The following is a 25,397-nucleotide window of genomic DNA, read 5'->3' as shown; positions in this document are numbered from 1 at the left end:
CTAGGACACAGTTTCGAAAAATACGTCCAAAATTTTTTTTTGTTTCGAAAATTGTCTAAATATACGTCCTACCGATCTGATCATCCAAGTCGCTAAATCGTTCATCTTTATACCACATTTTCGTCCAACTTTTCGTCCAAATCATAAACGCCTAGAACAAGCCCTGTTCTGCAAAGTGATGGACTGAACACCCAGACATGGCACCTAAATACCTTACAGGGCACTGCTGTGAAATTCACAAAAGGGATGCCATGTCATCATCTTACTACATCTCCCTTATAGGTCATGGTGAGCCCCCCAAACTACCTCCAGAATCCCCTAGACCCACTTATCTACCACCCCAATAGCCCTTATGGCTGCAGGAGCCACCCATATTGTAATGTAATGTAATTTATTTCTTATATACCGCTAATCCATATGCCAGTACAAAAGGGTTTTGGGGGTGTATTGGTGAGTGCACATGTATCAGTATCAATGCAGTGATTACAGGGGCTTATGGGCATGGGTCCTCCTCTCCAATGGGTCCCTAACCCACCTCTGTGCTGGATGACTAGGCTTTCCTATGCGAGGTTGCCAAGTGATGAAGGTCTGGAGGCTGAATTTTAAAGGTGTGATTATGATTTTTATGGGGTGGGGGGTCGGTGATTACTGGGGTAGTGTGTGGGGGGTCTGTATTATGTGTTTGCAGTGCTTATCTGGTGACTTTAGGTGGATTTTTGTGACTTAGACCATGTTTTAAATGGTCTAAGTCACAGTGTCCAAGTTTCGTCTTTCGGTTATACATGCTGTACGACTAAGTCTAAGCCAGCCCACGTCCCGCCCAACTCCCGCCCTCGACACTCCTCCTGAAAAGCCCCGTTTAGCTTTGGTCATTCAGTGGCACCATGAAGGTCTATGTCATTTAGAAATATGTCCAAAACCCGTTTTCATTATCGGCACTTGGACGTATTTTGACAATGTTCGTCCAAGTGCCGACTTTGGCTGGGTTTTGGATGTTTTTCTCTTTCGCTTATGAGTCCCTTAGGTCCTTATAAAAAAGAAAGTTTCCACCACAATTCAAAAAATAAATATAAATGGAAACTTATCTTTACGATGTCCGCAAGAGTTCAAATGCTTCCTTAGAAGGGGGTGCCTCCGGTGATTGCCCTACCGAGTACCCCGTTTCGTGTCCTTCTTCAGGGGCACGTCCCGCTGTTTATAATAGATTAACTTCTCCGCAGGGATACAGAACTAGGAGCAGGTCTTTTCCGAAACACGGACCGTGTCGGGTCCTTTGGTTTGTTTTAAGATGTTAATTTTAACTGCACTTGTGTGATATAATAAAATTAGCCTGCATCATTGTACGTGCGTCTGCAGTTTTCCTTGTTTTGCTATGGTATTAGTTTACATTGTTCATTGACCCCTCTTCAATTTTGGCTCTACAAGTTTGTGGTAGTAAGAATGCCATGATTAGAGAAGGTTTTATATGTACTCGTAATACACTCATTATTCGAGGTCCCAAAGGCCCTACCTCTAACATATGGATTGCATGTAAGATAATTTTGCCTGACTCTTCTGTTAGGGTCTTGGCATAACCAAAGCCAGCAGATGAATGAAGAGTTGACAACGCTTTAAAGGAGAATCTGTATTATCAGAACAGTAGAAAGCACAGGTACTCTCTAACTGCTTCCCTGCTTTCCCTGGCCCACAGTGAATTAGATTTGTGCTCCCAGGTGAATACATTTCTGACCTCTGCACTTGTGGCTTCATCATATTCTGGCACCTTGAATTTTCTTAAAGGGAACATCATAGTTCGCTGGCCAGCATTGAAATAAGTAAATTGAACCCTTTAGCTTTACAAACTATTAAAATCATTTTTCTCGTACTAGACACTATGGCCCAAATTCTGTAAATGATACGCTGCGCATAGGAGGCGGTAGACGCCCTACCACTACCTAACTGACCAATCAGGGGGCACGTTTTTAAAAATAATTGAAGGCGCTGTTCTAAGGCTCCAGTTCCGTGCCTATGGAGGCGCATAGGGATGCCTAAGGCTGGCAGGGACATGGTTTGTGCCGGAAGTGGCCTTAGGTGTACGTAGGGGTCCCTATGCCCCTCTGTAGGCATGAGACCGGCGCCTTAAATGTAGGCCTTTCAAATGCTGACATACATTTAAGGCGCCTGTTTAAAAAAAAAAAAACAGCCGCGATTCTATGAACGGCGCCTATGCGTGATTGACACTTGGGCTGGCGCTTCTTAGGTGGCCACTGATACCGGCATCGTTTATAGAATCCAGCCCTATGTGACAGTATAAATATGACTTGGTTAACATTAATATAGATGGAAGACTAACATCCTTTCTTCCTCCTGTATACTTTGCAAAGTTCTGAAATGCAATCAATAAAGATAATGAAGCTGACATTAATTTTCAGGGATATCTTTTAATTAATCAAAAATCATGATGAGTGGGTATCTACTGACACTCGATGCCCCATCTGGAACAGTTAAAAGCCCAAAGCCTAGCTAACATCATGCGTACACGTGTCATATCGCTTTAGTCTGTGCACACAAAATAATTGTTGTTATTCGTGACATGATGTCATTTTTCTTAGAAGACATGTACACATTAGAAGGTGCTTAGCCTGCAACGTCGGCTGGTCTGCTGGTCCTCTAGTAGTTATTAGCATTTTAAAGAAGTAGTGAAACCCCTCCGACTCTTGAAAAACAACTTTGTATAGATTAAAGGATCAGGTAAATGGATGCCGAGTACAAATTCTTTGGAGCCAGGCTAATTGCATGATTGAATACAAACTAAACATAATGTGTATCCTTCTCAACGATTGTAGTGGCCACATTAAATACACCAGCAGTTTCATAGTCTAAGCTGCAAACATTACAGAAGAGAACAGCTATGTTTTCAAAATCCTAACTCTGGTTTGTACATTTAAATCAAATTGTTCAGTATTCTCAATATACTACAAGATAAACTACCGACCACTAATCCAATTTACCGTATTTTCACGCATATAACGCGCATGCGTGTATAACACGCATACGCGTATAGTGCGCGGGTCCAAAGCATGTCTGTAAAAAAAAAATTTTATATACCACGCACACGCGTATACCGTGCATGCTGCTATAACCTCCTCCCACTCAGGCTTACTCTTCTGGCCTGCGAACCGGCATCCTCCCCCCGCTCGCGTCACCCCCCCACCCCCGCGATCCTACATCCCCCCCAGCACCGCAAAACATCTCTTACCCGATTGAGAATCTCGGAGAGAGCGAGATCAGAAGGCTTTGAGCATGCGCAAATGCTCAAAGCCCAGTCCAGCCCGGCACAGGGAAGAAGGAGGATCTCCCTGCACCACACAGCCCAGCCCAACGAGGGAGGATCTTCGGGCATTGGCACTGGCACGTTCTGTGCATTGGTGATGGTGCCGGTGCCCAATCGGGTAAGAGATGTTTTATGGTGCTGGGGGGATGTAGGATCGTGGGAGAGGGGGGGTGACGCGAGCGGGGGGGGGAGGATGCCGGTTCGCAGGGGGGATGCCGGATCGTAATGAAAAAAAAAAGTTGTAAAACGCGCTCACATGTATAACGCGCACGGTTATGCACGGTTTGTAAAATCGTGTATAACGCGCGCGTTATATGCGTGAAAATACGGTATTTATATTTATATAGCACTTATAACCTAAGCGGTGTACATTTGGGTACTCAAGCATTTTTCCCTATCTGTCCTGGTGGGCTCACAATCTAGCTAATGTACCTGGGGTAATGGGGGGATTAAAGGGCAAATTCTATAAGAAGCGCCCAAAAGTTAGGTGCCGAAATAGGCACTGTTCAGTGCGATTCAAGTAAATGTAGTGAATCACGCTGAACGGCACCTATTTTGGAGGCGCCCAATAAATAGGCCAGCTCTAGGCACAACTAAAATATAGGCGCCCATGCCAGCGCTTAAATACGCTTCAGAGTAGCGATTCTGTAACAAGGCGCCTAACGTGCATAGCGCCTATTTTTTTGAAGGCCGCCTAAATTTTTAGAGGCGCCTTGTTTCAAGGATAGGCGCCTAGGTTTCAATTAGTGCTGATTATAAAGCTTAATTGAGCTTGTTCTTCAATTTAGATAGGCGCCTCCAAAATAGGTGCCTAACTTCAGGCGCCAGTTACAGAAGTTGGGCTCAAGTGACTTGCCCAGAGTCACAAGGAACGGTGTGGGATTTGAACCCGCAACCTCAGGGCGCTGAGGCTGTGGCTCTAACCACTGCATCACACACTCCCCAATGATGCCCTTGAGAGAATACATCGGAAAGGAAAAGATATTATAAGTTAGTTAAGCAATAAAAATCTGTACACGTGAGGGGCGAATTCATCTAGGAGCGCTAACCGATTAAGCGCATGCTAAGCTCTAAGGCACCCATAGGAATATAATAGATGTCAGCCTATAGCGCGTGCTAATACATTGCATGCTAAATTGTTTAGTGCCTCTTGATGAATTCTCCCCTAATTCCCTATCAATAAGAGTGTGCAGTCTTCATTTTAAACATTTTTGCTTCCGAACTTTCAGGAAAGCAATAAAAACCTACCTCTTCCCATAAATCCAGTCTCTCCCTTCCAACCATATGTATTTTTTTTTCACCCAATTATATTTCTTAGCAATTGCAAAAGGAACATACAATCAAAAGGGGTGCAAATAATATCAGTGCAAAACGGCAAGGTACCACAGCAAGGGGAAAACAGGCTAGCGATAGTACAAAAAGGAACAATAAACCCTCAGTAGATGCCCATCACAATTGACATTTTAAGTATTAAGAAACCCCCAACCATGCACAATCAACCCACAGCCAACCATCCTCAAAGTCATAACAGACACTCACCATGCACCCAACCACACATACCCCCATACAACCATATATCTACCCAGGGAAGAAGCGGTACTGGTCCCCCTAGGGGTCAGTGCATAGGATCTACAGCAGCAACAGTATTGCCAGGACACAAGAGCAAGACCTTCCGCCAAAGGGCAATATAACACCGGAGTTGCCCTGACTTGGGGGTTCGCTGTTTTTCATAGCGGCCCACCTCAGCCAAACAAGCAAGCCACTGCGGGAAAGAGGCCACCGTGTATTCTAATGTATGCAGAACTAGACCAACTCTGTTTGTTAACTGAAGATGGAAATGACTATATTTTAACTTAAAATAACTATATGTTAACTTAAAATGACCACATTGTATGCCAAACTTGACTCTGTATATCTAATGTTACTGTACACATGTAAATTCATTGTCTGTGCATTACGTATGTCAACCCTTCTACCCTATCTGAGCTCGTTGGGGAGGATGGGATATAAAACTAACCAAATAAATAATGTTCATGTAGGGTTTTTTTTAATTATGATTTTATGCATTATGTTTTTGTGCACATGCTAAACTTTTTTGCATGCACAAATCAATTTGCATACAAACATCTTTAGACTTCAAAATGCATCAAATATATGCTGACAAATGCATAGTCCTACTTATTAAACCAGTAAGACCATTAAAGTGGTAATTCTATTAGGAGTCACTTAATTAGGAGCCACTTAATTAGGAGCCACAAGAATGGGCATAAATTATTTAGTAACATACATATATGTTGATTCATAAACTCGAATATAGAAATGGACAGGCTTAGAAACAAAAGTATTTCTTCACAGCAAAAGAGGCAGATGCATGCAATTGCACAGCAATGAAGGTAGAACAGCAGTGTTCTTGGAAATCAAGAAGATAAAGCAAGTAATGGATAGAAGATAAAGCAACTGTAATGGATATAAGAATATAACATATCTTAACATAATAGCAGATTTCTAGACCGCATAACCGTTAGTTCAATGCGGTTAACAAAAGATTATGCTATGGGAAAAAACAGAAATAATATGATGCATATAAAAGTAGCTAGCCAAGAATTTGGAGAAAAGAAAAGTCTTCAAAAGTTTTCTGAAATGTTTATACGATATAGATCTAATCAATAATGGATGGAAATCTTTATCATAAGAAGCAGCTTGATAAGAAGGACAATGCCCATTATGTTTCATACTTTTACAGCCTTTTGCTGAAGGGAATGTAAATAGGGCGTGAGATTTTCTACTCCTCTCGTGTGTCATGATAACAAATCTATCAACAAGATATGATCGAGCAACACCAAAAGCAACTTTATAATATAGGCATCCCAACTTGAAAATCACCCGGGCCTCCACTGGGAGCCAATGCAGCTCACGATAATAAGGAGTGACATGATCGTACTTCCTCAGGCCATAAATCATTCTTACAGGTGTATTTTGGACCGAGGCCAGTCTGGTCAAATTTTTCTTAGAACTTGTCAAGTATACAATATTAGAGTAGTCTAGAATACTCAAAAGTAATGTCAAAGTAGGATCTGATGGTACGGAGTTTCCACAAGGTATGACAACTCTTCTGAACCACTGCTTCTATTGGAGTTTTCATAGTCAAACACTGATCAAAAACAACTCCCAAACTTTTAATTGTGGAGCTTATTGTTAATGATACTGAATTGATCTTAATTGTTGGTTCAGGGATAATCTTTTGTGAGGACACAAAGAAGAATTTAGTCTTTTCCTGATTTAGTTTCAGCTTGAATTCTTGCATCCAGAATTCCATCGTATTTAGCACAGACTCAATAAATTGAGTATGGTTGGATAATGTAGTACAACATGGGATAACAATTGTAATATCGTCAGCAGATTATATGACCCTGGCGGTTTGCTGTGCTATCAATTTATATATTTCTACTAGTATTTTAGCCCATTAAATTAACGGGTGCTAGAATATATGTCTGTCTGTCTGTTTTTATTTCCGTCTCTCTCTCTCTCTCTCTGTCCTGCTGTCTTTCTTTCTGTCTGTCTCTGTCCCTGGCCCCCTTTGTCTGTCTGTCTTACTCTGTCTCTCCCTGTCCCTGTGTCTTTCTTCTTTTCTTTCTGTCTCCCTTCCTCCCCCTGGTGGTAGAATATATGTCTGTCTTTCTTTCTGTTTCTCTCCATACCCCTGTCTTTTTCTTTCTGTCTCTCTTCCTCCCGCTGTCTGTCTTTCTGTCTCTCTCCCTGCCCCTGTCCCTGTGTCTTTCTTCCTATCTCCTTCCCTACTTCCCTGTCCAGCAGCCGCAGCATTCCCTCTCCCTCTATTTACCGCAAGAGGAGCCTGCACGGACCTAACAGCCCGAGCCCCCAGCAGTGTAACTTCCCGGCGGCTCCTCTCATGATCACCGCCTTCTCCGACGCAAGAGCGGCTCGTGAGAGGAGCCGCTGCAGCGTCTTTGAGAAGTTGAAAAAAACTTTGGCCCATCTCCGTGCTCGACTGCAGCGGGCTACAGCTGCCGCGGCCTGCAGCCGCTGACAGCCGCTGCGGCCGACATCCGCCTTGCCGTATTTTTTTTTATTTCAAAGACGTGGCGGTGGCTCCTCTCATGATCCCCACCTGTGTCGAAAGTCCGACGCAGGCGGGGATTGTGAGAGTAGCCACCGCTGCATCTTCAAAGAACCGTAAGCCGCGCATGCGCACTTCCTATGGGTCGCTACAGCTCACGGAAAATGGACCCACGTGATGGGAGTGCGCATGCGCGGCCTAGCATTTTATTATATTAGATGTCCGATTTACTATGAACATTTGATTATTATTTTTATAAAATACTGTGCATGAAGAGTGCGGCCAAAGCAAATGATGCAGTTTCTTATCATTTTTCAACTCACAGAACTACCTTGACAAATATTATACCAAGAAAGGAAGACTGCAGATTGGTGAAATGATAGCTGATAGCATACCTCTTGCAGGTAAGATCAAAGAAATGCAGTCATTCTTTGGTCTTCGGGTTACTGGAAAACTGGATTATTCAACAATGGATGTAATGAAGAGGCCACGCTGTGGTGTCCCTGATGTGGCAAATTACCGCCTATTTCCAGGAGAACCCAAATGGTCAAAAAGTACTTTGACATACAGGTAATTAGATAAACCTCTGTAAAACTGTATCATAAATTCAAACCATAAACATTTTGATCTAGAAATGAATGATACAATCATTTATGTTCCTATGTGGATGTATGCAAATTCCACTCATGTACAACAAGCACTTGCAACAGAATAAACAAGTTATGGGCCAATGTACTAAGGTGTGTTAACATTATCCATTATGGTAGGGGGTCAATATTCAAAGGGGGTGCTGAAAAGTTCTCAGCCCAATCCACTTCCTAAATTCTAAGTGTTATTTTGCCACCACTGTAACTGAAAACAGTTATTTTATTTTGCAAAGTACCAATTTGCAGAATTGTAATGCTATGTTTTGACATTCTTTCATATCATCGATTGAACCATGTCAACAAAAAGTGTGGAATTTTCAAGTGTGGAGCTCCAAGCCATCATGAAGTTTCTATTCCTGCAGTAGAAAACTCCTAAGGAAATCCATGAATGTTTGATGCAAACATTGAGTGACAAATGCCCATCATACTCCACAGTGAAGAAGTGGCGTGCAAACTTTCAGTGTGGAGATTTTGAAACCAAAGATACAGCAAGGTCTGGGAGGCCTCAAACGGTGTCAACTCCTGAAATTACTGGCCATGCCCTTGGCTTGATTTTGGCACATCAGCGAATATCAACTAAAACAATTGCTGAGATATCCAGGGACGAATCAAAACAAAAAAAGTGCACAAAATCTCGTATCAATGAACAAACTTAACTTAAATTAGCCACCATTCTTATTGCATAAAGTTCTTCAGAATGCCACACGATTTTAGCGTATGGTAGCTGTCCTCATAAGAACCTTTGTATTATGCTTTTTTTCATTCAATATATGATTTTATGGTTATGAGATATCCAGGGAGCATGTTGGGTGTATAATCCACAAGCAGCTGGGTATGCAGAAGCTGTCAGCCCAAATGTTTGAATGCTGATGAGAAACATCAAGGGGACACTTCCAAGTTGATTTTAGCAGCATTTTCAGTGAGCTGTGCCAACGTTCTGGAACGACTGGTTACTATTGATGAAACTTAGTTACACCACTATGATCCTGAAACAAAGCAACAATCCATGCAATGGAAGGCACCCGGGATCTCCATGGCCAAGGAAATTCAAGACCCAAAAGTCAGCAGGAAAGGTCATGGCCTTAGTGTTCAGGGATCAGGAAGGTGTGGTAATGACTGACTAAGGGGCCAACTAGTTAATGCAGAATACAGCTGTATCTTTACAACTGAATCCAATTAAAGGAGGCATTGAAAGGAAAAAAAGGAGAGGGAAGCTGCGGAAAGGAGTTTTCTTTTTGCAAGACAATGTACCCACTCACACGGCTGGTAAAACAAAGGATATGTTGATGCAGTTGGGGTTTCAGTGCATAGACCATCCACCCTACTCATCAGATCTTGCTCCGTCTGATTATTCCCTTCTTGGTTGGGTTGAGAGCTTTTCAGCGCTCCCTCGTAACTGTCCTAAAATAACTCCTAGCTAGTTAAATCGCTTGTTTCGTGCTGACTGATAAAATTCCACACTTGTGTTTCATTATTATATATCTTTTTGGGAAGGATTTGTTTTTGAACCTTCACACGATAATTTCGGCAGCACGAAACAGGATAATAATAATGATAATAACTTTATTTTTGTATACCGCAGTACCACAAACAGTTCAGAGCGGTTTACAGTGTAAGAGACTGTACATATACAGCGATGGTACAATGTAAGGGAATGTACTATGCAGTTGAGAGCAAGTTACAATGCAGGGGACTGTACATAGTTTAGCATAGGTATTAATACAGCGGAAGACAAAGCAGAATTACGGTACAGGAGTCTGTATATAGTGATACTAAAAATGTTCAGTTATTTTGTGGATATTTTCAAGTTTATTAGGATTTTATATACCGCCTATCAAGGTTATCTAAGCGGTTTTTTACAATCAGGTACTCAAGCATTTTCCTTCTCTGTCCCGGTGGGCTCACAACCTATCTAATGAACCTGGGGCTATGGAGGATTAAGTGACTTGCCCAGGGTCACAAGGAGCAGCGCGGGGTTTGAACCCACAACCCCAGGGTGCTGAGGCTGTAGATCCAACCACTGCACCACACACTCCTTTACAGTTTCCTTTACAGTTTGTATCTTTTTGTTCTCTTCTTGGTAAATTTAAGTAATTGCTTGTTATTTTTCCTTTGGGAAACGTAAATTTCAAAAGTGCAATAAAAGGCAATTAAAAAAACATTCAGTGAGCACCCAAAGCAAAATTTGGCAATTTTTGGGGGTGTTCTGGAGGGCAGAGTCAGAACTTGACCCATTAAGTGCCAATATTCAGTACCTGACCAAGGTAAACTGCTGATAGAGAATGACATGGGGGTAACTGCGAGTAACCATCCGGTGTCGTTCTTTAGTGTCTGTCTCTGCCCCAGTCCTTCTACGCCAGCATTTTTCACTGGCTAAGCCTATTCATACTCTGATTCGTCCCTCTCTCCTTAAAGAATGACATGGGGATGGTCTCCCAAGGTTAACCGCAGGGATGGGGACAAATTCTGTCTCCTTGTCATTCTCTTAAGTCAGGGCCGCATAAAAGTCAGTCCTATCTTTAAGCAGTTCTTCATAGCCATTTAAATGACAATTGACCCGCGCTCCCTCTCCCCCCTCCCTATTCCACCTGAACTTACAGCACTGTTATAAATATAATCTGTTATCTTCATCTTATCGTAACTTTATCCCCAACAGGTCCTGTCGGACATTACCTACTAAAATGTACATATTACATTTTCGCTCAGCAAATTGTATTTCTATACTATTGCCTCCTGAGGTCTCTGATCTCTGTATTTCCTCTGAATATCTACTTATTGTATTTCGCTGAATGTCCAGCTCTCTTGATTGTAAACCGCCTAGAAGTCGCAAGATTGTGGTGGTATAGAAGAATAAAGTTATTATTATTATTATTATTATTAAATGCTGAATATTGGCCTTAAGCGGCTGTGGTTTCAAGGGCTCCATAAATCTGGAAATTGCCAGGGTCAGAGCCTGGATATGGTCAGCATTAAATTTCTGGACATGATGCCAGTGGTGGTCAGCAAAACGCTAAATATTGGGCCCATAGGGTCTGTTTCTATAAATTGCACCTAAAACGTAGGCACCGAGTAGTGAGGTACTTAATAATGATTCTATAAAAATTAGGCACACTTTATAGAATTGCACCTAACGGTGCCTAAAGTGATCTTAGGCATCGACAGATGACCTAACCTTAGGCGCATCATATTTATGCCACGATTTTCTTGCCCTAAATACCGGCACCTAAGTAAAACATGGTCAATATCTGCCCCCTAACCATGCGTACTTTCTGGTAGGCACCTACCATGTTAAATGCCTAAAATCCAATAATGTTCAATTAATGTCAATTGCAAGTTTTTAATTGCCAATTATCGGTGCCAATTAGGCTTCTTAAACAATTAGCCCCCTTCCCACTGCTTGCCCTGGATCGGTAGCATGGAATATTGCTACTCGTTGGGTTTTGGACAGATACTAGTGACCTGGATTGACCACCGTGAGAACAGGCTACTGGGCTTGATGGACCACTGGTTTGACCCAGTAAAGCTATTCTTATGTTCTCTCCTTTTTATCAAGCTGCCCTAGAGGTTTTTAGAGCAGGCTGTTGAGGTAAATGCTCCGACACTCATAGGAATCCTATCAGCATCAGAGCATTTACCGCACTGGCCCGCTCTACAAACTAGTGCAGCTTGATAGCAGGGGCCGTAAGATAGGCGCCATGATTGGTTAGGTGGGGCAATCTAGGCACCTGACTTTAGACATCATTTATAGAATCTGGGTCATAATGTTTAATATGAGCATTATGGACAGGCTTAATGAGATACAAAAGAGACGTGCGTTAACACAGGTATCAATGTCCCTATGGTAAAGTAGACGTTTGGATGTGAGCAGTAGCACAAAAAGTTAACACGTCTCTAAGGTGTCATTAAGGAGTTGATATTCAAAGCAATTGAAATGGACACAGGAGAGGCTCCTGCCTCGTTAGATCGCTTGTGCAAGGCTATCTGCTGATTTTCATGGACACTATCTGCCAGACTCATAGCTGGCAACTTTGTGGGTAGTATGAGGGGCAGACACACCGCTCTGACTGAGGAAGATCAATCATTTTTCCTTAGCGTAGGCCAATAACAAGGTAATTACACTCCTGACGAAGCTCAAAGAAGAGTGAAACGGGGACACTGTGTTGAGAGATTTAAGTTATAACAGTACCCTTGAGCACCAATATCAAGCTTGGACATTATGATACTAAGCTAAGTACAATCACTATTAATTTGTGCTTACCGGTTTACATCATCGTATAAATATGTAAATACTGTATGAATAGATATACCTTAAACAAGGGTTTTTTTGACTAATGACAGCTCGCAAGAGGCTGGCCTGTAAAGACAAGTTCTAAAATCAGGCAGCCGCGGGCGCTTGAAGTGTTTTGTTTTTTTCCCTAGGCAAAAAATTTTAAATGCACAGCTGAACACTAAGGCCCTCTTTTACTAAGGTGCGCTAAGCGTTTTAGCGCACGTTTAGCAAGCTCTAAATCAACACGTGCGCTAACCGCTAACGCGTCCACAGGATAACATGCATGCATTAGCGTTTAGCACCTGTTTAGCGTGTGCTAATATTTACCGCACGCTATAAAGCATAGCGCACCTTAGTAAAAGAGGGGGGGTAAGTAATACAATTCCACACATATCCATTAACATTTTTGGGGGGTTCTACTAATATTGAGCATTTAGCACACGTCTATTTTTGTCCAGTTTAAACTAGGCGGGTAAGACCGAAGTGTCGTATGTGTATTGGTTGTGAAAGGCGCCTGCATTTATTTCCATCAGAGGTTGTGCTAGATAATACAGTGATTCCAGTGTCAAGTCGGTGTAAATATCTTGGAGTTATATTGGATTCGATGCTATCTTTTAAGCCACAAGTCAAGATGGGAATTTCCAAGGTCTTTTTAGACATCGTTTGCTAAGAAGGTTAAGAGAGTATCTGTCAGTGGAGAATTTTCGAACGGTTATAGGGGCCATGCTGCCACCTATGTTTGATTATTGTAATTCTCTTTATTTGGGTCTGCCAAAGTACATGATTCAAGCATTACAGTTGGCTCAAAATGCGGCAGCTTCATGATTGTGGGAGCATCCAAGTTTGACACATAAGAACATAAGAAACGCCTTCACCGAATCAGACCTTAGATCCATCTAGTCCGGTGACCCGCACACGCGGAGGCCAAGCTGCTAGGTGCTCCCTGATGGAGACCTTGATTACCAGTATCCCTCAATGTGATTTGCAAGAAGGTGTGCATCCAACTTGCACTTGAATCCCAGAATAGTAGTCTCCTCACCACTCGATGTGCGAAACAGAACTTCCTGACATTTGTCCTGGACCTGCCGCCCCTCAGTTTCAGTCCATGACCTCTTGTTCGTGTCACATTTGACAATGTGAATAACGATGTTTCTTGCTCTATTTTGTCGAATCCTTTTAGTATTTTAAAAGTCTCTATCATATCCCCTCGCAGTGTCCTCTTTTCGAGGGTGAACAGTCCCAGCTTTCCGAGGCGCTCTTGAAAAAACTGGCAACATAATACTTTTTGTCCAGCTGCAACTCAAAAGACTTGCAAGTCATTTTTCAAGGATTACCTGTTTTTTTAATAAGGTTCTCTGGGATTATGTACCATAACATCCCGGACCCCTGAGGAAGGAGTATTTTCCGAAACACGGACCGTGTTGGGTCCTGTGTACTCATACATGAGAACCACTGTTTGGAATGCTACATTGTATTTCTTTGAATAAAGATAAGACTTTTACACCTTGGACATCGTATCTTTTTTTTCTTTTTTTGGTCATTTGATTCTTCAATGCAGCCCCGAGTAATACATTTTTAAAATAAATAAATAAGTGCTAAATATTGTACTTAACTGGATAAGTGACAGCTGCTCATACATTCCCAGATATTCAATGCTGTGGTCCAGACAAGGCTCGGCATTGAACATCTGGGCATAATGCCAGCAGCAGCAAATAAACACTGTCTGCTGCCAGCGGCATATTTACCCCTAAGTTTTTGCCAGTTAACAGATTGTATTATATTAACAGGGGAGCAGGGGTAAACTTAAATTTAATTTAAAAGCATATGAGCTTTAATATTTTTGAAAATAAGAATATTTATTCATCTGTATGTGTATTCTTTTCTAGAGTTGCAAAATATACTTCCAGTTTGAGTCGTCCTGAGGTGGATAAAGCTGTGGAGATGGGCTTGAAAGCCTGGAGTGATGCCGCCCCGCTGAATTTTGTCAGAACAGAACAAGGAGAAGCTGATATTGTGATATCCTTTGAAAATGGAGGTACATTGTTTAAGCCATATGCATCACATTAGACTAAACATTTCTTCGGAGTAATTCTTGATGAAATGCTCTTTGTTTCTTAGATCATGGCGATTCCTACCCATTTGATGGCCCAAGGGGAACATTAGCTCATGCTTTTGCTCCAGGTGAAGGACTAGGAGGAGACACTCACTTTGACAATGCTGAAAAATGGACCATGGGCGTGAACGGTACATATTCACTTATTAGAATATATTTTATGAGTCTTAGAAAATATGATCCATTCAATATTCAGCCAGCGGCAGACAGCATATTTTTAGGCACAGGCTTTGAGTATTTGGGTCTGATTAGATGTATTTTCCCTAAATGTTTCTTTATTTTCTTTAAAAATTGTAGTTCTTTCCCCTTTCCTTGTGTATCGGTAGTTATTTGTACATATATGCTGTATGTTTATTTGTATAAAATTGTTTTATTTTTTGTCTCTTATTTTTAAATTGTTATACGCATTGAAGTACTTGACATTGCGTGTACAACAAATTTTGAATGAACTTGAAACTTGAGGTCCAGGCCAATATTTAGCCAGGACCCAAATAAGATACTGTCTGAATATTGGCTGGGATTCACATGAGAGCATTTGTCCATATATTTCTCCACCTTGCATACCAGCCAATTCTGATCTCCATTTAGGATACCCCCATTGACCAGATCAGCCCCTGTGATCACAGCCCCCACAATCAGGCCCCCCTCCTCCCCAGGAACAGCACCCCCCTCTCTTGTGTCCTACCTTACCCCTGGTAGTCCAGTAGAGTATCTGGGGCAGAAGCGATCCCCACTTGCTCTTCCTTCTAATATGGCTAAAATGGCAGCCATGAGCGCTAGCATTAGGCTTGCGATTCTAGTGCTAGAGGTCAGCTTGGTGGTCTGATGCTCCAAAGAGTAGCTAGGGTTATTTTACTAGTCATACTGTGGCTTGTGGTATACCTCTAGGTGCTTAATACCATTTAGTAGAATGGCCCTTTATGACCTGCTGGCTTGTTTATATTTTTATTTTTGTTAATATATTATTAGGGGCCTTTTTGAAAACTCTTAGACATCCCAAAAAACTACAACCATTTGCAATTGAATGTTTTTCTAACCAAAACGTCCAAAAGCCAATTTTTGAAACTATCTTTCTGGATCTCTTGTGAGGCGTCCCAGCCACTTTGTGTCCAAAACAAAAGGGAGGCATGTTGGAGGCATGTTCTGGGTGGTCTTTGGGCAGGCTGAGACTTGGACGTCTTGCGATAATAAACCTTTCCTAAAACATCTTGGATGGCATTTAGACATTGTGAGCTAGACCTGTTTTAAAAGCATCTAAGCGCCAAAAAGGTACCTAAACTGACCAGATAACCACTAGAGGTATTATGTTATGACATGCCCTCCCCCACACTCCCCCAGTGGTCATTGACCTCCCTTCCCACCCACCAAAAATCTGAATGAAACAGTACATACCTGTCGTATGGGAAAGCGTAGTAGAGCATCATACAGGTGTCTTAAGTAGCCTGGTAAGTGGGCTAGTGAGCCATAGACAGGAGGACCCAGGCCCATAAGCCACTAACATCCATAAGCCTACCAAAACCTACCCAAATCCTACTATACTGCCATAGAGGTGCCACCTGCAGCATAAGAACTATTGGGATGGTAGACAGGTGGGTATAATAGGTTTTGGGAGAGTCTTGGATGGCTCAGCATAAATTATAAGAGGCATATGGTGAGATGTACATCTAGCACCCTTTATGTGAAGTTTGCAGCAGTGCCCTTGAAGGCACTGCTCTGTTGGAATGTCTGTGTGTCCAGTCCATTAAATGCTTGCCCCTATATGTCCAAATGGTCTGGATTTGGATGTTTTGCACTTGGGCGCTTCTGTGGTAGAAAATGGTGAATAAAGTTGGATATAATAAAGTTGGATGGCCTGGCGTTGAAGATGTCTAATTAGGCAATTTTCAAAAACTAAAAATATGAATGTCTAACAGTTTTACTGGTTTTGAAAATAGTTTTTTGTCCACCTTCAAGTTTGGATGTCTTGCTGGAAACGTCCAAAGTCAGATGTCCTATTGAAAATGGCCCTCAACATATCTGTTTATAATTTATCAGTATTTTTTATATTGCTTTCATATGAATGTGTGTTTGTTTATAATTTTTATGTATTTTTTAATATTGTTTTCATATGAATCTGTGTGCCAACTAGAGCACTTTTTGATTGCACAATTAATAAATTTGAATACATTAATTAAGAAATAAAAATGAATCTGAACTATTTTTCTCTTATTTGGAAAACTCACAATATTTCATTTTGCATAGTATTAAGTGCTTTTAGAGGGGAATTCATCAAGGGGCCCTAACCGATTTAGTGTACGCTAATCACGCTAGCGTATTATATTCCTATGGGCATCTTAGCGTTTAGTGTGTGATAAATTTTTTAGTACTCCTTGTTGAATTCCCCTTAATGAAGAGGTCAATCTATTGTTGTATGATTTTGTTGTCTAAAGGAGTTATGCAGTATTTTTACGGGAACCGCTAAAGTTCTTTTGGTAAAACCATAATTAAAAAGGCAGTATATTTTGCCAACGAGAAAAAAAAAGCAGTAGAATAAGAGTTTCTTTGTTATATGGTACATAAGGAGACATATTTTAGATAGAATGGCCAAATCAAAATTGAAACGACCAGATTAGGATGTGTCAAGTTCCACTAGCATTTTAAAACAGGATTTGGCGACATATAGCCCGTTTTATAACACATGTAGTAATAGACATGTATGCACCAGTTACATGTGGCAGGAACATCCATTCTAGAAGCATCAATGTCGAAAACCAAGGATTCTCAAGCCAGTCCTCAGGCCACACCTGGCCAATCTGGTTCACAAGATAACCTTAATAAAAATGATCGAGATAGGCTTTAATGAACTGCCTTCATTGTATGAAAAAGTATCTCATGCATATTCACTGGAGATTTCCTAAAGACCGGACTGGCTAGGCGTGTTCCGAGGACTGGCTTGAGAACCTTTGGTCTAAACTAACAATGGGGTTAATACAGCAACATAAATATATATGTTGGTATTTTAGGTCAGAGAAACCAGGAGAAAACCTCCACAATTTCACCAAAGACAAACAAACCACAGTGGCGATCTTCAGTATTGTTAGTTTGCGATTTTATTTCACAATTTAAAGAAATCTGTGCAATGTCTCGAAATGCACATGTTTCGGCCAATATGGCCTGCCTCAGGAGCCCATAGTCGATGGAAAACTTAGTAGAATACTATGGATGCTATTAGAAGATACTTACCGTATTTTCACGCATATAATGCGCGCGTTATATACGATTTTACAAACCGAGTATAACCATGCGCGTTATATTCGTGAGCGCGTTGTAGAAATTTTTTTTTACATAGTTCCCCCCCCACCCCCGACGTCCAATTCACCCTGCAGGACCACTCGCACCCCACCCCAAAGGACCGCTCGCACCCGCACCCCCACCCCGAAGGACCGCTCGCACCCCCACACCCTCCCCCCCCATCATGGAGAAGCTGCCTACCGTTGTCCTGCTGCTTCCTCTGCCGGCGGTCCCGCCCCTTCTCTGAGCCCTGCGTCTGCGCTGCTTCCTCTTCCTGTGGTCCCGCCCTTTCTCTGATGTCAGAGAAAGGGTGGGACCGCCGGAAGAGGAAGCAGCGCAGACGCAGGGCTCAGAGAAGGGGCGGGACCGCCGGCAGAGGAAGCAGCAGGACAATGGTAGGCAGCTTCTCCATGATGGGGGGGGGAGGAGGCAGTGGGGATGCGCGCGGTCCTTCGGGGTGGGGGTGCGGGTGCAGGTGCAAGTGCGAGTGCGAGCGGTCCTTCGGGGTGGGGGTGCGAGTGGTCCTGCGGGGTGGTGAATCGGACTTCGGGGGGGGAGGCATCAGGCTTTCAGGGTGGGGACAGGACTTCAAGGGGGAGAGGAGAGTCGGGGCAGCGAGAGGAGAGTCGGGGCGGGCAAAAGGAGAGTCGGGGCGGCCAGAGGAGAGTCGGGGAAGGCGAAAGGAGAGTCGGGCGGTGATGGGAGAGTCGGAGCGGCATGCGCGGTATACGGGTGTGCATGCTATATAAAAATTTCTTTACATAAATTACAGTTTCCCGCGCGCTATACCCGTGTGCGCGGTATATGAGTGAAAATACGGTATAGACTTCTGCACACACGTGTCAATCCATCGCATAGATTTCTTTAAATTGTGAAATAAAATCACACACCAACATTACTAAACATCTCCACTGTGGTTTGTTTGTGTTGGTATTTTATAACATGTGTGGAGAATATGCATGTGAGCCAGCTATTTTAATATTAACAAAAGCCTATGCTCTAAGAGTGTCCAATATTTCTTTGCAAGTATTGATTTTGGGAGGAACAAAAATACTGTGCAATTAAAGGGATGACCACCCCTAATCGCTCCAGTGGAGCACTGGCTGCTGATGTCAAACAGAGAGATTTGTGCTTAGAGAATGGCACGGGGATTTCAATAGCCCCATCCCATCCTCGCAAGTTCTGTCGCTGTCCCATTCCTTCAAGCTCTGCCTTCGCCGCACAAGCCTCGAACACTTATGATTTTAAAGTGTTTGAGGCTTGTGCAGATGAGGACAGAGCTTGCAGGTTTGGGGCAGGGACGGGGACAGAGCTCATGGGGATGGGATGGGGACAGATAGATCCTGCAGGGGTGGGAAAATTTGTCCCTGTGTCATTCTCTAGCTGAACATCCTTAGCAGCATTGAACATTGTAATGAAAGCATTGAGCACATTGGTAAGACATAATGATCATGATAACAGCACTAATAATTCAGACAGTCATCACTGCTGAATTCCTCATAATGTTACACATCTGTTCTGTCTACTAAGGGATAACCAGAGAAAAGACTATGGTAACTGGCAATAAACTTATTGGTAATCCAAGATATGTTTCTGTTATCACCAATTAACAGACAACCAAACAAAACAGGTTGAAAAGGTGACGGTGAAAGCTAGAAGGATGCTAGGGTGCATAGCAAGAGGTACGACTAGTAGGAAAAAGGAGGTATTGATGACTCTGGTGAGACCTCATTTAGAATATTGTGTACAATTCTGGAGGGCGCACCTTCAAAAAGATATAAAAAGGATGGAGTCGGTCCAGAGGAAGGCTACTAAAATGGTATGTGGTCTTCATCATAAGGCGTATGGGGACAGACTTAAAGATCTCAATATGTATACTGTTATCACTAATATATACAGTACTACGGGGTGTCAGGTCAAAAGCGCGCCGGGACAAAGGCGCGCGCAGACAATTGAGCGCAGCGCGGAGGCGCGCGCCAAAGAAAATTACTGTTTTTAGGGGCTCCGATGGGGGGCATGGGGGGAACCCCCCCACTTTACTTAATACAGATCGCACCGCGTTGTGGGGGCGTTGGGGGGGTTTGGGGGTTGTAACCCCCCACATTTTACTGAAAACTTCACTCTTTCCCTGTTTTTCGGGAAAAAGTTAAGTTGCCCGTAAAATGTGGGGGGTTACAACCCCCCAAACCCCCACATCGCCGTCGCGATCTGTATTAAGTAAAGTGGGGAGGGGCTCCCCATCAAAAACCCCTGTCGGAGCCCCTAAAAACAGTAATTTTCTTCGGCGCGCGCCTTTGTCTTCCGCGATTATGTCTATGAGCCGTACTACGGTATGAAATTTTGCCAGAAAGATTTATCTGAGATATTGTGAAAGGTCGAGAGCAAAGTCCTTTAGGTTTGGATTTAGATTTAACTGGTCACTTTTTCCAAATCCAAACATAAGTAGGAAAAACAACATGTTTAAATATATATATTTTACATTCTAGGGTTTAACCTATTTACTGTCGCTGCTCATGAGTTTGGGCATGCACTTGGTCTTGCACATTCTACTGATCCAACTGCTTTGATGTACCCAACCTATAGATATCAACATCCCTATGGATTCCATCTTCCAAAGGATGATGTAAAAGGCATCCAGGCTCTATATGGTATGACATAAACTATTTATTATTTTGAATGCAATAAATTTAAGTTACGGTAGAGGATCTGATGAACTGTGGGACAGATTTTCAAAATATGCTAGGTTTTGAAATTTACTTCTGATGTGTGGTTAAATGGCTACTTTTATGATTAAAAAAAAACAGGCATTTCTGGAGGCATCAAGCCTAGAATCTTGGGCGGAACGGGACGTGAATGGAAGGGGGTGGGGGGTGGGGGGAACAAGACAGGGCCACGTATACTCTTTTTTTTACTTTAAAAATCTGGTAACCCTAATCACAACTAATGAGTTAACCGCTAGCTCCTCCCAGGCTCCACTGAAGCCCTGCCCACATCACCACAGAACTAAAAATAGCATAAATAATGTTTCATGAAATCTGTTAAAATATTTTGACATTTCTAGGAGCTCGTCAAAGTGGAAAAGAGAGGCCTTTTGGTCCACACCGTCCTCCGCATATCCCACAGAAACAACCTACTTCAGAACAGTGTGACTCTAACTTGTCATTCGATGCAGTCACAGTACTAGGAAAAGAGCTCCTGTTCTTCAAAGACAGGTACACTTACACAATATTATTTCTTTATTTATTCATTTAGAGGGATTCATTAACCGCCCTACGGACAGATTCACTCATGGCAGTATACAGTGGGTACAGATTACATATAAATAGTAAAAAGATCAACTATAAGCACAAATATAATCAATGAAGTAAATTTGGAGATAGTAAATTCAATCTAAGTAAGAAAAGTATCAGGAGTATAAACCTTTAAAAGCATATTTATCCACGTGAGCAATAGTTAAGGCTTTATTTTACCATTAATGCCACTATCTTAGCAATGGTCCCATTTTATGCAATAATACCCAGTTACAAATAACTGCAGTTAACAGTAAAATAACAGGTCTTGACTTTAGCCCACATTGATCATTTCCACCCTTAATACCGTGTTTCCCCGAAAATAAGACAGTGTCTTATATTCATTTGGGGCCCAAAAAAAAGGCACTAGGTCTTATTTTCAGGGTATGCACATGGTCATCTCACCCTCCCTCTCCTTCACCCCAATTTTTTCTCTTTCCTTTCTCTCCCCCACATGTATAGCATCTTCCCTCCCCTCCCTCCCATCCCCCTGTGCAGCAGAAGTTTGCCCAGCTTCTATCCTTCCCTCCCTCCCATCCCTCGTGCAGCATAATCCTTGCCCAGCTTCTATGACACTTCTTTCCCTCCCTCCAATCCCTTGTGCAGCAGAACCCTTGAGCACCCCTGACCCCCACTGCGTAGCCAAACCCCTGCTGATCCTCCATCCTACCCCCTCCCCCACACACACCGACCGCGAGCGAGCCCTACCTTCAACTGAAGCAGCGTCGGGCCGGCAGCACTGCTTGGCCTTATCCATCGGGGATTTCACTCTGCCACGTTACTGCGCCTAAGCATGATTGACACTTGGCCAGCATAATTTTTCTAGGCGCCGTCCGACTTAGGTACCATTTACAGAATCCGGGCAAAAGTATTTTGATCTACAATTTAAACAAGTGTTTCCTAACCCTGTCTTGGAGGACCACCAGTCAGTCAGGTTTTCAGAATAGCCCTAATGAATATGCATGAGGCAGATTTGCATGCCTGTCAACTCCAGTATATGCAGAGCTATCCCGAAAACCCGACTGGCTGGAGGTCCTCCAGGACAGGGTTGGGAACCACTAATTTAAACTATGCTCTCAACTATGCTTTTTTGTTCCCCTTTCTCATTAATTAGGTCATTTTGGAGAAGACAGGCTCAGCTGAAGGATATTAGACCAAGCTCAATTACCAGTTCATTCCCACAGCTCATGTCAAATGTTGACGCTGCATATGAGGTCACAGATAAAGGAACAGCATACTTCTTCAAAGGTATTTAATAAATCATCGTTAAGAATTTTATGCAGGCATATTTATCTTTCTGAGAAGACATGATCAGTCATCAAGGTAGGGGGAGGGGAGGAACTCATATTCATTCATCCAAGAAGAAAATGTTTATCTTAGTTTAAATGCAGCCCGGGATTTTAGTTTTTATAGGGCAGCATATGAAACAATCCTGAACTAGGCAGTCAAGGATCTTATTCTGTCTTACTGTGGTGCATATCACATTTCCTCTTTTACAGGCCCTCATTACTGGGCAACTAGAGGATTTCAAATGCAAGGCTCCCCCCGGACTATTTCTGACTTTGGGTTTCCAAGTAAGGTGCAGAAAATAGATGCGGCTGTCTACCTAAAGGATTCTAAAAAGACACTTTTCTTTGTGGGGAATGAATATTACAGGTACATTGACTGAAATTATTCTTTAAAGCACAGTGTTGAGCTTTCAGACAAATCAGCTGAGTTTTCCAATGGAGAAGTACCGTATTTTCACGTAGATAACACGCACCTGTGTAAAACGCGCACACGGGTATAGCGCGCGGAAAACACAAATTTATGTACAGAAATTTTTGTATACTGCGCACACCCGTATACCGTGCATGCTGCCCGACTCTACAGTCGCCCGCCCCGACTCTCCTCTGGCCACCCCGACTCTTCTTTCGCCCGCCCCGACTCTCCTCTCCCCCTTGAAGTCCTGTCCCCACCCTGAAAGCCTGATCCCCCCCCGACGTCCGATTCAACCCTCCCCCGCAGGACCGCTCGCACCCCCACCCCGAAGGACCGCTCGCACGCAACCCCACCCTGAAGGACCGCTCGCACCTCCACAGCCTCCCGACCCCTCCCATCATGTAGAAGCTCCTACCGGTGTCCTGCTGCTTCCCCTCTTGCCCCGCCGACTCCCCGACACGATCGGGGCAAGAGGGAGCTCAAGCCCTCTTGCCCCAGCCAACCGCGGCACCCCCGACACGATCGGGGCAAGAGGGAGCTCAAGCCCTCTTGCCCCCCCCCCGACTCCCCGACACGATCGGGGCAAAAGGGAGCCCAAGCCCTCTTGCCTCGCCGACTCCCCAACTCCCCGACAATATCGGGCCAGGAGGGAGCCCAAGTCCTCCTGGCCTTGGCGACCCCCCCCTAGTTGTTCGGGCCAGGAGGGAGCCCAAATCCTCCTGGCCACGGTGACCCCCTACCCCCACCCCGCACTACATTACGGACAGGAGGGATCCCAGGCCCTCCTGCCCTCGACGCAAACCCCCCTCCCCCCAACGACCGCCCCCCCCCCCCCAAGAACCACCGACCGCCCCCCCAGCCGACCCACGACCCCCCTGGCCGACCCCCACGACACCCCCACCCCCCTTCCCCGTACCTTTCTGTAGTTGGCCGGACAGACGGGAGCCAAACCCGCCTGTCCAGCAGGCAGCCAATGACGGAATGAGGCCGGATTGGCCCATCCGTCCCAAAGCTCCGCCTACTGGTGGGGCCTAAGGTGCCTGGGCCAATCAGAATAGGCCCGGGAGCCTTAGGTCCCTCCTGGGGGCAGGGCCTTGGGCACATGGTCGGGTTGGGCCCATGTGCCTCAGGCCCCGCCCCCAGATGGGACCTAAGGCTCCCGGGCCTATTCTGATTGGCCCAGGCACCTTAGGCCCCACCAGTAGGCGGAGCTTTGGGACGGATGGGCCAATCCGGCCTCATTCCGTCGTTGGCTGCCTGCCGGACAGGCGGGTTTGGTTCCCGTCTGTCCGGCCAACTACAGAAAGGTACGGGGAAGGGGGGTGGGGGTGTCATGGGGGTCGGCCAGAGGGGGTCACGGGTCGGCTGGGGGGGCAGTCGGAGGTTCTTGGGGGGGGCGGTCATTGGGGGGAGGGGGGTTTGCGTCGAGGGCAGGAGGGCCTGGGATCCCTCCTGCCCGTAATGTAGTGCGGGGTGGGGTTAGGGGGTCGCCGTGGCCAGGAGGGTTTGGGCTCCCTCCTGGCCCAAAAAACTAGCGGGGGGGGGGGGGGTCGCCAGGGCCAGGAGGACTTGGGCTCCCTCCTGGCCCGATATTGTCGGGGAGTTCAAGTTTCAAGTTTATTAATTGGCTTGTTCAATCGCTTAATCGGATTTCTAAGCGATGTACAATAAAATATACATCCATAAGGAAACAAAAACATTACATACACTTAATTAATTATAATATAAACAAAAGGTAAGAGGGGATGAAATACATTTTTTATAGTAAAGAAAGAACATACAGGGAAAATACAAAAGGAAGTTGAAAAAACAAAAAAAAGCAGAATAATTCACTAAAATAACACTTTATAATAAAATTTAATTAATTTGCAAATGCATCTTTAAACAGAAAGGTTTTTAATTCGCTTTTAAATTTCCCAAACACCTTCTCCTCCCGTAAAAACATGGGAAGCGCATTCCAGATCTGGGGAGCTGTACATGAGAAGATAAATTGTCTTCTTGTACTAATAATTTTTAACGAAGGAATTGATAAAAGGTTCCGTTCACTAAATCGTAAGGTTCTTTTAACTGAATATGGGATAAGTAACCTAAATAAAAATGCTGGAGTCTTATTTTCTAATGTTTTAAAAATAATTGTACATAATTTATGCGTAATTCTATGAATGACTGGAAGCCAATGAGCCTTTTTAAGGAGTGGTGTCACATGATCAAATTTTTTAGATTTTGTTATTAATTTAATAGAAGCATTTTGAATAATTTGTAATCGTTTAATTTCTTGTAAAGCAATTCCTGTAAATAATGAATTGCAATAATCGATTTTAGACATCACCAGAGAGTGAATAAGAATATTAAGTGCTTTGGGACAGAGGAATTTAGAAATAGATCGAATTTTCCGTAACCTATAGAAGGTAGTTTTAACAATACTACTAATGTGATCATGATAATTAAGTTTATTATCAAAAATTACTCCTAGAATTTTAGTATTTTTAACTAATTGAAGAGGAATATTTTGAATCAAAATAGGAGCAACTAAAGAAAAACTTTCCTTCCAAGGAAAAAGCATGATATTTGTTTTTTTGATATTGAGGGCCAATCTGTTTTTGTCCAGCCAATGATGAATTTGCTCAAGTTTTTCATTAATTGTCAAAATTTCATTTATGTTGTTATTGTTTAGGGGGTACAATAACTGTATATCATCAGCATAGGCAAAAACAT

The 25,397-nt window shown here is 43.4% G+C and overlaps 1 protein-coding gene across 1 annotated transcript in view; it reads left to right on the top strand.

The window, feature by feature from the left end:
- Positions 1 to 25,397, top strand: part of LOC117362355 (matrix metalloproteinase-20-like) — a 70,928-nt gene that overhangs the window by 33,477 nt on the left and 12,054 nt on the right. The window contains exons 3-9 of the mRNA XM_033948612.1: positions 7,692 to 7,961; positions 14,195 to 14,343; positions 14,427 to 14,552; positions 20,178 to 20,339; positions 20,753 to 20,903; positions 22,096 to 22,229; positions 22,481 to 22,637. Coding sequence (XP_033804503.1) covers positions 7,692 to 7,961; positions 14,195 to 14,343; positions 14,427 to 14,552; positions 20,178 to 20,339; positions 20,753 to 20,903; positions 22,096 to 22,229; positions 22,481 to 22,637 — 1,149 coding nt within the window. The remainder of the gene's footprint in view (positions 1 to 7,691; positions 7,962 to 14,194; positions 14,344 to 14,426; positions 14,553 to 20,177; positions 20,340 to 20,752; positions 20,904 to 22,095; positions 22,230 to 22,480; positions 22,638 to 25,397) is intronic.

Source organism: Geotrypetes seraphini, chromosome 6 (assembly GCF_902459505.1).
Source record: "Geotrypetes seraphini chromosome 6, aGeoSer1.1, whole genome shotgun sequence".
Lineage (NCBI taxonomy): Eukaryota > Metazoa > Chordata > Amphibia > Gymnophiona > Dermophiidae > Geotrypetes > Geotrypetes seraphini.
The sequence above is the reverse complement of the archived record's forward strand: the minus strand, read 5'-3'. Positions and strand labels throughout refer to the sequence as shown.